The sequence below is a fragment of the Euprymna scolopes genome, chromosome 26 (assembly GCF_053919585.1).
Source record: "Euprymna scolopes isolate OS-2025 chromosome 26, ASM5391958v1, whole genome shotgun sequence".
In the NCBI taxonomy this organism is placed as follows: domain Eukaryota; kingdom Metazoa; phylum Mollusca; class Cephalopoda; order Sepiida; family Sepiolidae; genus Euprymna; species Euprymna scolopes.
The window spans coordinates 57,404,440-57,418,913 of NC_136507.1; the positions used below are offsets into that span (position 1 = coordinate 57,404,440).

At 33.5% G+C, this 14,474-nt stretch overlaps 1 protein-coding gene across 1 annotated transcript in view; it reads right to left on the bottom strand.

The window, feature by feature from the left end:
- Positions 1-1,138: 1,138 nt before the first annotated feature.
- Positions 1,139-14,474, bottom strand: part of LOC145248082 (kynurenine formamidase-like) — a 108,806-nt gene continuing 95,470 nt past the window's right edge. Inside the window, exons 6-10 of the mRNA XM_080109860.1 lie at positions 13,250-13,429; positions 9,036-9,114; positions 7,480-7,615; positions 3,955-4,059; positions 1,139-1,814 (exon numbers count right to left, since the gene is read on the bottom strand). Of these exons, the coding sequence (XP_079965986.1) occupies positions 1,785-1,814; positions 3,955-4,059; positions 7,480-7,615; positions 9,036-9,114; positions 13,250-13,429 (530 nt within the window). The 3' untranslated portion in view covers positions 1,139-1,784. The remainder of the gene's footprint in view (positions 1,815-3,954; positions 4,060-7,479; positions 7,616-9,035; positions 9,115-13,249; positions 13,430-14,474) is intronic.

Here is a 14,474-nt window from a genome sequence, read left to right on the forward strand (position 1 = left end):
AAAACAATGTGGGTTTGTTTTACTATACACATAGATTCGAAAAAGTTGTCAGAAAACAAATATATAACAAATAAATGTTATCAAAGGCAAGATAAGTTACTTTTCTACCTAATTGGATAATTTTTTAGTGTTTTTATTTAATGTAAAATGTTTATTCGGTTCGAAAATCATTCAGTGTTTATCAATATATTTAAAAAAGACAGATGGCGGTGAGGTCTGTTGAATATGTTAAGTTTGGGAAAATGAGTTTAAACTAAAAAATTATACAAAATACTGTTAGAAACTCATTCAATATATGCCAGCCTATGTCATGATAGGTAACATATTGAGTAGGTTTCTAACAGTATTTTGCATAATTTTTTAGTTTGAACTCATTTTCCCAAACTTAACATATTCGACAGAGACCTTGTCACCATTTGTCTTGTTCAAATATATCGATAAACAGTGGATGATTTTCGAACTGAATAAACATTTTATATTAAATAAAACACTAAAGACTTATCGAGTTAGGTTGAAAAGTAACTCATCTTGCCTTTGGTTATATTTATTTGTTATATATTTGTTTTTTTGACAACTTTTTCGAATCTGTGTGTATAGTATATATAACGAACCCAAAAATGTTTTAGCGTTTTTGTTTTGTTTTTTTTTTTGTTTTTGATTCTTTTTTTTTTTTCAATTTCTGGTTGAAACGTGTTTTAACCTTTCCTTGCTTTTCAGTGAAAAGTGTCTCGATAAAAATGTGTTTTAGATTTTCTTTTCTTTTTAGTGAAAAAATGTCCAGTTGTAAAAATGGTTTCACTTTTTAGTGAAAAGTATTTTTATTTATTCATCTATTTTTTTTTCTTTTTATTTTTGAAAACATGAAAAATATTATGATGATATCGACTTTTAACGATCCTGATTGTGTGCATAAAAGGGTTGATCCACGAGGGTGGATTCTTCTCTTTCTGTCAGCCATGGCTGAGTAGAAGTGTTAATTATTATGTTATTAGTAGTATTAAGGATTGAACCTTCAACCACAAAAGATTGTCGCTTCCAACTAGTTGCTAATTAGCACTATTGTATCACAAATCCATACAGAGGTTACATTGGCTGAAACGTTGTGAATATAAAAAATATAGAAATTTTATAGAGCGCCTGTGCATAAAGGCAATTTTAATATATGTAAATATACATGAATTAATATTTTTGAATTTTTGAGATGATTGATAATTGGTATTATTTGGATCATTTGGACTAATGTTCTCGTCTCGAATGTTATTCTCATAACATTTTGGTTAAAGTAATCTCTGACTTTCTTTCGGTGTAACTTGTTAAACTCAGGAATGTTTTTGTTGAACTAAAGAATCGGCACAGAATTTTGAATGGAACCCATTATTTAATCCATGGGCATAGTTTGGTCTCCTTCCGTCAGCCATCACCGGGTAGAAGTCTTAAGTAATTCTTAATTGTATTCTTTGTATTGTTTGCACTGCGGACTAAACCTTCAACCTCCAAAATATTGTTCAACTTACAACTGAATTATACCTAGTACTTTATCCATTACGTCACGTTGCATGAATAACATTCAAGATGAGAATAATAGTCCAAATAATGCAAATATTTACATGAGTTGATGCTTTCTTCATCTTTATTTCTGTGCGTGGCAACAGTCTTCGTTCTTCTTTCATTCCTATTCTTTGGCGTTGCTTTGAATGAGAAGATTTGGACAAATCTCATCAGCCAAAAAAAAAAAAAAGGTTCAATCATCATGGCCGCTAAAAACTTCCTCCATTGACAAGGGATTAACTTAATCCCATAATTCTGTGAATCTCCTGTAGGAGATTAGAAAAGAGAGAAAAAAAATAAATGCATAAATAAAATGAAAAATAAATATTTTACAACTAGCAGGATCACCTGACATAGCCCTGGGGTCCTAATTTCTATAAATTATTTAGATTACAGGAAAAAATGAAAGCTAAGTAAGCTTTTGTGGATAAAATCAATGTAAAAATAATTATACCCTTCATGAGATTAGAACTCACAGATCCTATCTCTATGAACAGCAAATTAAGTGATTGATCCACAGGGCAAATATGTGATGGTGATTATTAATTCAATGCATAAAGATAATTGTTCTCGTTCTCTCTCTCTCTCTCTCTCTCTCTCTCTCTCTCTCTCTCTCAAAAAAAAATAGATGGAAAATAAGCAAAAATAACATCGGGATTTTTTTCCTTCTTTTTCTGTAGGTCTTCTGCTGCTAGGTCATTATTGAAAAATGTGTCCATTTTTTTTTAATGGAAATCGTTTAACAACAACATTTGCATGGTTCAACAAGAGAATTGTCACAGTACAACAACAAAATTGTCACAGTACAACAACAAAATTGTCAAAGTTCATCAACAGAATTGTCAAATCTTAACAACATAATTGCCAAATTTTAACAACAGAATTGCCAAATTCAGTATCACCTTCAAGAGACTCTTAAAGCGTTTGAGAGCAGAAAGAATTTAACCTTACCTCCCAGTTGAAGGTTTACTGCACAGTCATGATGCCACCCACTTTTTCATCAACAAGACCTAGAGTGTCAACAGTAGACATACTAAATAGCTCAACCACAACCACTTGTTTTTGCAGTTCACATTAAGTGGCGGTAAAAAAGTCTCCAACATGGAATAAATAGCAATTTATGTGTTTGCTTGAATATATTTTAATTCATGCAGATTTCATATTTATTATCATAGACCCATTTCTCTATTTAACATTATACCTAATATATAGTAGTGATTTAATAAGTAAAAGAATAATTTGTATGTCATCACTTAGAATCAAAACCAAAACATATAGCTCTCCAGCCTTATCTGTTAACATATGACCTAAATCCATACATATATAAAAGCCTGTAAAACATAACATTGTTTAACCTATAACTTTTAATTAATGCATGTGCAGAAAAAAAAAAAAAACAAGTATAGTCAACTTATTCCAAGCCGAGGCCAACTTTTCCTATTTTAACCTTTTAGTAGTTATTTTACTGGCTAAAAACTAAATCAGAAGTGTGATACATGTCCAAATACCCTATATATCAAATTTCAACTTTCTAGACAAAATATTCAGAGAGGAGTTTGGTAGAGAGTTTTCGACAAGGTCACTTTTATATATATATATATATATATATATATATATATATATATATATATATCGGCTTGGGAGAGGTGTTAGTCTAGTGGCACTGAATAGTTGTAAAACAACGAAACAGGTCTGTATGTCGATGACTAAAATATATTTTATAAAGCTCCCCTCTTCGGTAGAGCACTCTCGTAAATTATCTTACTCGCTACTTAATTTAGCTGAAATAATGCGAAGCTCGCGATTTGTTTACAAACAAACGTTTGAGCCCTCTACGAGTGGCGGACGGATGTTTATTTAAATAGACGTTCGGACAGTTTAATTTCGGCCACCGATTCCGTAGTCAGGGGGTAGGACTGCCGACTGTCATCACGACGGTTCTAGGTTCGATCCTCGGCTTGGGAGAGGTGTTAGTCTAGCGGCACTGATGAGTTGTGAAACAACGAAACAGGTCTGTATGTCGATGACTAAAATATATTTTATATATATATATATACATATATATATATATATATATATATATAGATAGATAGATAGATAGATAAAAAATTTCCATATGCTAGAATGTTTTCATCTTAAATTCTGCACAGTTATGCAGAATGTAGAAACTATGCATAAACAGAATTCAGTGTAAAAGTTGAATGAAACCAATCATCTAATAGGAAACCATAAAATGAATAAGTAATTAATTAATGCTCGTTTTTCAAATGCAAATTAGTTAACCTTCATGTCGTGCTCACATGTCCATGACTGAGTGTATAAAATTTTCGTTTGAATAATTTTTAATAGAAAAAATATAGATTAAAGACAGCAATTTACAAAGAAATGTTTTGTTTTTTTCCGTACCTTTGTTAAATCGTAATCAGTTTTCATTATTCTTTCAACTATTGTAAAATGGTCAGCGTCAGAAATGACTTTCAATGAAACATCGCAGGAAGCCAACCTCAGTGTCTGAGAAAAAAAAAAGAAGAAAAGAAAAAAGAGACTCTGCAACATTTAAAAAGTCAAAAGAAAAGATTCAAAACAGAAAAGACCAAAATTAGATCAAAATATGACTGTATAAAGCATTGACTTTGTGTCAACTTAATTGCGAAATGATTCAGACGAAATACGAATGCTAAAAAACGAATAACTCTCAAATCAGTTACTCCCTTTCTTTCTCCGGTTCATTTTGTTTCTTTGTTACTTCTTAAAGCTAGTAAGTTTTAACATGAAGCTGTTAACTCAAAATATTTTCAACCAATGGAAATTGTCCCAAATCCCAAAATGTAACACGTCTATGTGAATATAATAAGCCAGTGTGAACTTAGAAAACCCTAAAAAACCTGGTCAACAAAATAAGTTTTTGCCAAACTTTACTAGTCGCACCTGCATGGAAGGCCCCCAAGAATGTATTCTATACAATCCAGCCTGTGCCCTTTGCAACCGGATGTGGCAAGGTGAAAAGAACTTAATAACTCACATACCAGTTTCCTTCATCTTGTGCACACAAAACACTAAAACAAGGTAAGCCAACACACATATACACTATGCCATGCTACTAAATAAATACATACATTACTTGCATGCATATATATTCACACTATGAATATTTTGACTTGTGACTAATCGGACTTTCTTTACAAAACACGTGTTTACATAAATGACTGAAAGTAACTTTTATATTATCTTTATCTATATATAAAAGCGAAAATGTATGTGTGTATGTGTGTTTGCTTTTTGTGTATGTCTTCAAAAGGCTTTTTTCCGGCGGATTCTCGAGGCCGTCGCTCATTTTTAAAACTTCTTATATCACGTCTAAATGATAACATCTATGACTTAACAACGGTGGTCGCCTCTCTATTTAATTTGCCTGATTTTGAAACATTAATTATTCAACATTTTCGGAAAAATTTGAGATAAGGATTTAATTACAGGTATTCAGTAAAAGTAGTGCACTTGTTGTCTGCTACAAACAGCGTTTGCACATGCTCAAGAAACAACTTCCTTTCTTTAACGAACACGGCGGACAATTCAAAATACTAGAAAATAACATTGCACACTGAATGCGTTAATACTAAAATAACTACTTGTCGACAATATATTTAAAGGCTATATGTGTTCGTTGCCGGCCAGATTATTCCCCCTCCCCCTATATATCATTAAAAATCAATATCCTAAAGATAGGTCTTTGGTTGGATAAGCAATGCTCATAGACCAAAACTTTATCTAACATGCTTTCTTAAGATAAGTATTCAATTAATTCAAATAACACATTCTTAGAAGGATAAAGGATTTATCCAACCAGATCGTTTCATACTGTTGACTCAGCTCCAACCTCTGTCTCATCACCACAATATTGTATTCCTGTGCCTGTTTTACATATACTTTAATGAAATGTGCTCTAATGAATTCATTGCACTTGACATACATACTCCTGAATAACTTGACAAGCAGCAAAATCACACCCCTCCACTGTTGAGGTCCCTAGATGCCAGAAAGTTTTCTACTCTAATAATTTCTTCCCTCAAACTGCTCGACTTTAGAATTCCCTCCCAGTGTCCTGCTTCCCTGATTGTCATGATGTGTAAAAATTCAAATGTAATGTGAACAAGCATCTTGCTGCTCAACTCCCTATATAGTTTCCCTATACATATGGTCCCAAATAGTAACCTTTTACGTCCAAGTGGCACTATGCCTTGTTTAAGGTGACATAGTTCTCAGATAACACAGTAGCTCTAATAGTTTTTTCCTTTGGACTGTTAGACGGTAAAACGCCCCTGTTTCCTGATTGTACTAACCTGCAAAAGTTTAAATTTAATATGAAGAGACATTTGCTGCTCAACTCCCCACGGCCCCCTATTAAACATGATTCTAAATAGTAGCCTCCTATGTCCAAGTGACTATATAGCTTGCTTGCCATGAAAAACAGTAAAAAAAGAAAGACGCTTGTCTTGTGGCTGAAAAGCTGATCAGATGGTTAAATGTTTTATGTTCTAAGTGTCAGACTTACAAGAAATAGACACCATGATTATCATTAATAACGAAGACTGCTGTTGGAGGGTCCTGATCGACTTATGCATGTTTTTTACCTCCAAGGACCTGAACTTAGGCCTATAAAATGTGTAAGTTTCTCTTTGTCTCTCATCGACTTTTCGGTTACGAGATGATCATCTGATTGAATAAATCCTAAGACTGTGTTAATTGATTAGTAATATTAATAAAACATGTTATTACTTAGTTATATGCAACCTTTTCAATTGAAAAATATCCAGTAAATAAAACGTTGTTTAGTAAATCGTTATTTTTTTTACATTTTTTTTTTGCATTTCCATATCCATGCACTAAACATGGATATAAATATCACTAAAACATCTGCTGGGTCATAAGCTTTATTTTGGTACTTTACTTGCCTGGGTGGGTTACCTTTAGGCTGAGATAAACCGCGTCACACACACACACACATACACACACACACACACACACATACACACACACACAGTAAATCGAACTTACTGAGGGAGTAAATAACTTCCGGTGTAATACCGGAAAAATATCCAGTAAATAAAACGTTGTTTAATAAATCGTTATTTTTTTTGCATGTTTTTGAATTTCCATACACCAAACATGGGTATAAATATTACTAAAAGATCCGCTGGGTCATAAGCTTCATTTCAGTACCTAACTTGCCTGGGTGGGTTGCTTGTAGGCTGAGACAAAACGTGTCACACATACACAGACAGACAGACAGTACGAAAATTTATAAGATATATATATATATATATATATATATATATATATATATATATATATTTGTTTTTTACTTTCTATTCTCGTATGCATACTTCCTAATAATATTTTAATATTTTTATTCTCGTATTTTATATTTTCTTTAATATATCTTTATATAAATACTTCCTTCATTTCCTATCTAAATGTTCTTAAGTAAGTTTTTATCTATATTTTGTATCATACTGGCTCTTCTCCTCTTCTGATGAGAAGTATTTAGCTTCGAAATGCTATGCCCTGAAGAGGTTTTTCTATCATATTTTTTACTTCTTTATCTTATGATGTAATAAAGTTATACATAATGTTTATTCTTTTTATTGCAGCGAATAGAATTGGCATAGGTCCTTGCATGTAAGCAACATGCATGCGTAACGATGCTGGTCAGAAACAAAAGTACGATTTATATATAGGTCATCTATGCCTGAGATTCCAAAAGCTTATGAATATTGGAGCACCATGCATCATATTGAGCTATTAAAAAAAAAAAGATAAGACGATTTTCATGGAGATTTGGTTGTCAAGATGTATGAAATGTGTTTTCTTTATGTTTTTAGACGAGTTGTGTTCGAGTTATGTTTGATAGGAATGTAACATCTCACTCACATCATATAAAAGCTGAGATTGTCGAATAAATTCTTCTGAGTCATATTTTGCAAAAGCAATAAGGATGGAGCGCCGTTTTGAATATTTGATGATCTGACTGGAAATTAATTGGGGACTGATTTTGGCGGCAGATTCTCTAGAAAAATAAATGATAAAAGTAAACATTAATCATTAAAAAATGACAAAAAATATGTAACAAAAGAAAATCAGATGGCATTATGTGGAAAGTAATGTCATCATCATCATCATCATAATTCATCATTATTAACATCAACACCGCCACCCCATCATCATTATCATCATCACCACCACCATTATCATCACCATTATCATCATCACCATCACCACTACCATCATTATCATCATCATTATCATCACTACCACCATCATCATCATTATCATCACCACCATCATCATCATCATCATCACCATCACCACTACCACCATCATCATCATCACTACCACCATCATCACTACCACCACCACTACCCCCACCACCACCATCATCATCATCATCACCACCACCACCACCACCACCACCACCACCATCATTATCATCATCACCATCATCACTACCACCATTATCATTATCATCATCACCATCATCACTACCACCATCATCATCAATATCATCACCATCACCATCATCACTACCACCATCATCATCATTATCATCACCATCATCACTACCACCATTATCATTATCATCATCATCATCATCACCATCATCACTACCACCACCACCACCATCACCACCATCATCATCATCACCATCATCACAACCACCATTATTATCATCATCATCACCATCATCACTACCACCATTATCATCATCATCATCATCACTACCACCATTATCATCATCATCATCATCATCACTACCACAATTATCATCATCATTTTCATCACCACCACCATCATCATCAGCATCATCACCATCACATCATCACTACCACCATTATCATCATCACCATCATCACCATCACTATCACCATCATCCTTACCACCACTACCACCACCATCTTAATTATCTGTTGAATGCATGTTTTACATGCTGACATGTATTGGACAGCTTTTAGAAATGAACTTCCAAGCAAACTTATCTCTGGCCAAGTTTTAATTTATCCTTCTTCCTCTCCAATCCATCCTCATCATTTCCCATGGTTTGCTTGGTCTTCCTCTGGCAACTGTTTTACATGTTTTACTAACACAAGAATTCTCATGCATTCTTTCGATGTGACCAAACCAACAAAGTCTGTTCTTAACACATTTTCCCATTCTGTCCAAATTTAATCTTTCTCTGAAGTCATCAGATCTCAACTTGTCTTTAAAACTCACATTACACATCCATCATATCATTCCTCTCCATTCAATGCAGGTCTTCAACACAGGCATAAAATTAAACTGCATTTCTATGCACCACATGAAAATACTATGTAAAACCAATTTCAGCAGTGACGAGATTAGCATCATCTGGTACCAATTATTTTGGTGGTTCAGTTGTGCTATCAAAATACTGTGTGGCTAATTCTGAATAAATAATTGTGTATACTTACTCGGTCATTTTCAAAGGGTCATTCACATAGGTATTGATCAGAGGTCGAAGGTCATAAATTCCACTCACCAAAATGGCACCTTCCAAGTATGAAAAAGAAAAAGCATATATATATATATATATATATATATATATATATATATATATATATATATACAGGGTGACCCCCCAAAAAAACGTGATATCTCCATTATTTATTCACCGATTACCCTTATTTTACAGGACATGGCAGAATCAACGACCGTGAGTACACCAAGACCCCAATGGGAGCTGGGACAAAGAATACACTGTGTTAAATTTCGTTCAGACAAAACACTAAGAAACGGGGCCTAATTAGAGTTGGGGCCCGTTGTTTTGGGTCACTCTGTATATATATATATATATATATATATATATATATATATATATATATATATATATATATTTGAGCATTAAAGAGAGCTCATTATTTATAAATAATTTATAATCACATCTCCCTTGTTAGAAAGAGACCTTTGTTGTGCGTAGCTTTAAAAATACTAGTGATCAGTCTGACCTAAGTATTGTTCTGTTAGTCTCCTCTCTGTTATTAGCAAAGTTTTTGAAGGATTGATCAACAGCAAGCTTGTTGATTTTCTGGAAAATTTGAGCCTCGTTAGTGATGTTTAATTTTGTGGTATCTGTTCAACTGTTGATCTTTTAACTGTTATAACTGAGTAGATATGTCAGTTTATGGATAATTCAGGAGAGGGTAAAGCCATTGTATTTGACATTTTGAAGGCATTCGACAAAGGTGGAATTCTGGTCTTCTACATAAACTTTAGGATTATGGTATTGATGGTGAGGTTCTTGGCATGATTAGCACCTTTTCTTTCTGATTGCAGATTGTAAGTAACTCTGGATGCTGTCTCTTCTTTCTCTTTTCCTATTAATGCTTGTGTTCCTCAAGGCTCTATAATAGGTCCAACTCTGTTTCTTTTCCATATCAATTATCTTCAAAAGAATATTGTTAAGAAAATTAATATCCATGCTAATGATAGCACTTTCTATTCTGGTGTTGCTTCTCAGTCATCTCCCTCAGATCAGTTGAAATATGTAACTAATCTAGAAGTTGACTTGTGTTCAGTTGTTGATTGGGGTATGAAATTGCTTGTTTCGTTTAATTCTGTTAAGACTCAACTTGTGTCTTTCAATCGTAGACGTGTCCCTTTTCTTCCTAAGATTCTCATGGATGGCTTTTCTTCCTAAGAAATTTGGTAGACTGGATTAGTTAAGGGGGCGGTTCATCAAAAATGGGTCAGAATTGAAAAATCGCTAAACATTTTATACATTCATCTTAGTTTATTTTAAATTTTTAATCAGTTTATATGCGTGTCATGTTAATCCAGTGGTAACGTCTCCAGCTTTGAATGCTATGGTTTTGGTTTCGATTCTAGCTGATGGCACCTAAATACATTTTTTTTTTTTTACTTTTGAAATCGCGACTCTAATAATATATACGAAATCTGGACAAATTAAAATATCATATTTAAGCGTATTTTATGCCCAGGCAAAGCTACCCATCCCCACTAGTCCAATATATGATTTTATTTATGTGATTGTGTGCTAGAATGTATATATATGAAAATATTGTCTTTATGCATATATGTAGCTTGCATCTGTGTGCTTGCTCTGTTAATTGTATGCAAATGTATCTGCGTGCATTGATATACTAGTTATACTATTTTAATGTTCAAGATCTCAGGTTGGAATGTCTAAATAAAAATCTATAAATTACCAAAACGTTTCTTAAAATATTATGTTTGTTCTGTTTTCAAGGGAGATGATTTAAATGAAAACTAATACGTTTTAGTCAGCTAGAAAGAAAGATATACCGAGGAGATATTTCATAGAGAAGGGGGGGAGGAAAGAGAGAGCAGTCTTGAAAACACTTTTTATATCACTCTATAGATTTGCGTAGCGAAATTTAAAAAAAAAATCCAAATTTAATGATAGTTTAAAATTAAGTATGGACGGGACTAAATAAACTATACTTAGCCATGTATTTTTAACGTTTGATTTGCCGATTAAGTATAGGGCTGTATTCTTTTTTCATAAGCGATATATATATATATATATATATATATATATATATATATATATATATGTGTGTGTGTGTTTCCTACATAACCCCCAAAGTTAAGCAACGATGAGGTTGGCTGGTACCAGATTGGTGACCATTTTGGGAATGCTAGAAGTTGTATGCGTTGAAAACAACTCCTGCATCTAGTCTCATGGTTGGGCCACCATAAGTGAATAAATAAGAAACTGCCAAAAGAAATTATCGTATTTTTAGCAAAATGCGTAGTTATTTATCAATTTTTTTCTTTTTTGGTATCAATTCCCAAAGCATTTCCTATTTAGTGGTATATGAGCAATATTGGGCTCATTAAAAGAAAATTATTAATTTATTTTTCAATGACCTAAACGTAGTGTTTTTCACAAAAATAATGAAAATATATAATTTTTTTTGCTAATCTGAAAGATAATAATTATTATTAACATATTCAACGAATTTCACACTTCAAAACAAAAGATGAAAAATTAAACACATTCAAAATTCGGATTTTCAACCTTAAAATCTGATACGTGCGCAGTTATTTTTTTTTGTTTTTGTTTGTTTTATCTACAATCCCCACCCTCCCCACAATACAATATATTTTGCTCAGTTTTGGCTAATTATTTTACGCATATTTGTACTCACAAATAAAGAAGGGGGCGGGGCTGTAGGCAATATATATATATATATATATATATATATATATATAGCTTAGTGCGTTAGAGGAAAAGAGTGAGCTCAATTCTATAAGAGGAGACTTATTTGGACAATATAAAGCTCAACAAGTATCATTGGAGCTTATATAGGAGAACAATAGGAATGGGAAATGAATTCACAGAACTATATATTGGTGGATATAGATTGGTTCATTTATTCAATAAGGGAATACAATCGATTAGTTGGGGATAGAAGGGACTCTTTATGCCAAGGCATTTCGAAGCCTAATGCTTCTCATCAGAAGAGTAGAGAAGATGCTAGGTAACATAGTAGAAATGCGGCGTTTAGCGTTGGATTCATTAGGAATGAAATAGATCAAATAAAATTATAGACGATGTTGGGGGGGGCGAATTCTAAATAAAGGAGGAGCGTATTATATATAGTGTAATGCAGAAAGGTGTATAGAGTCTTTATCATAGTCTTAAACATAGTCTTAAATATATATATATTAATATCGGTTATGAACAAAAACGTAGACTATTATAACGTCCATTCTTCACTTAATAATCGGTGAACATTTCGTATTGATTGGATAATTACTAGATTTTTGGTAGACTTTTAAAGAGAGACTCCATCAAAAAATACTTCCTCTCTCCTTCCGTTTTGGTCCTGCCTATAGAAACACTTTCACCAAACTAGCCCCAGATTTTGTGTCTAGACTCCTGTTAAGGAAATGTTGCGAGCCTGTCTCTGCTTTATCCTTATCTTCATGGCAAGTACTCGTCTGAGCTCCAATCTATAGTCCCCCCTCGCCAATCTTTCCCGAGAAACACTCGTCTAGCTGAAAACACTATCAATAATTTCCCCCACACTTTATCTCTGCCTAAACCTAAACGTAGATTCCATGAACAAAGCTTCTTTCTTAGAACTGCACGCCTGTGGAACTGTCTTCCGTTTGCCCGCTTTCCCGTTGACTACAAAATGGTCGTCTTCAAGTCTAACGTAAACAAGTCCTTGATGAGCCATTCCACTTAAGTTAACAAATTTACTGAATTTCCATTACTAACAATTACTATATTGTCCAATTGAGTATTGTACACTCTTTAATCCTTATCCTCGAGTGGCCTCTGGGCCTTGATAAGTGGTGATGCCTTTGTAAAAAACAATGAAATAAAAATAAATAAATATATACACATAAGAATCCTATTTTGGAGGATAATGGTCACTAAAAGGTGAACGACACTAACTGAAAACCTGGGTGTCAAGTTCGAATCTAGTTCGTTCCACAAAAGCATTTTCATCAAACTTACTTCTGACCTTGTGGCAAACCTCCAGCAGAGGAAGGAAATAAAAATAAAACAAGTTTAATTCTGTTTTTATCTCAAAGTTCTACAGGACATATTGAGAGAGAGAGACAGAGAGAGAGAGAGAGAGAGAGAGAGAGAGAGAGAGAGAGGGGGGGAGCACGTTTAGTTTTGTACCTTTCAGAAGATCAGGATTAACACCTTCTGCATGCCAGTCGATTGAAAGCATCATCGCACTAAGGTGAGCCCCAGCAGAATGGCCACATATGTACACACCGGAGAAGTTTCTAGATGCAGCATCTTTGAGCACGTAAATGACACCAGCCTTGATCTCATCAATCATCTGCTCCATTGTCCCTAATAGAACAAAATAAATAAATACAATAAAATAATAATTCTATACAAAATTAAGTTGGTGGACCTAACTAGCAATTCATCTGACAAATAGATATTTGGTTCTAATAACTAGTCAGTTATTTTCGAAAATCTTCAGTTTGTATTCTTTACATCAAATAAAAAACACAAATCGATTTCCTCAATTACATATTTTATCCGAACTAATACGTTCATTGAGAGGAGAAAATTCCAAATATATACTCTTATTTTTATAATATATAATAATATATAATAATCAAGACAAACACAGTAGTATAATTAAAAAACAAAAAGTGTATTAGTAGAAATATCTTACAGAAGTATATGTTAAGATTCTAGGGCCATAACTGCCATGAATCACTACCCCTCTAACATGTTAAATGTAGTTATATTTATAGTTTCATGGTAAGCTCATTATTCCGTAAACAGGTATATCAGCTTATCCCATAATAGTTTGTTATCAATACGCAAAATTGCAAATGGCTACCAAAAATCTGATCACTTGTAATTAATGTCAACACACATTTCACTTTTCCTTTCAAATATTAGGAAATTTGTGTTCGTTACAACTCTACTTTCAACCGAGTCGTTGTTTGTTTCGTTCACCACACTCTTTTCTTCTACCTCTTCTTTTACACACTCCAGGAACGGCGCCTGCAAACGCAATCTATCAGTACCGTGTCCGAGAAAAAGGAATCCACCCTGATACAACTGTGGCCACTGAGATAGAACGGAATCGATATGCCAAAGGGGATGCTGTCTGGGTGAAAGCGTCAGGATGGCCGAAATAGCTTGTATTCGTTACAACTCTACTTTCAACCGAGTCGTTATTTGTTTCGTTCACCACACTCTTTTCTTCTACCTCTTCTTTTACACACGTCCGTTCGCTTTAGTGACTAAAAATCGTCCCTTCCCACTTTCCTTTCCTCGTTATTTATGGAATCAGGGTGCGAGATTCTCCGAGATTCCCCGAGACTTTTTTCCACATAAACGCATGCGGGCGCCATCTTGATTCTCAATTTGTGCT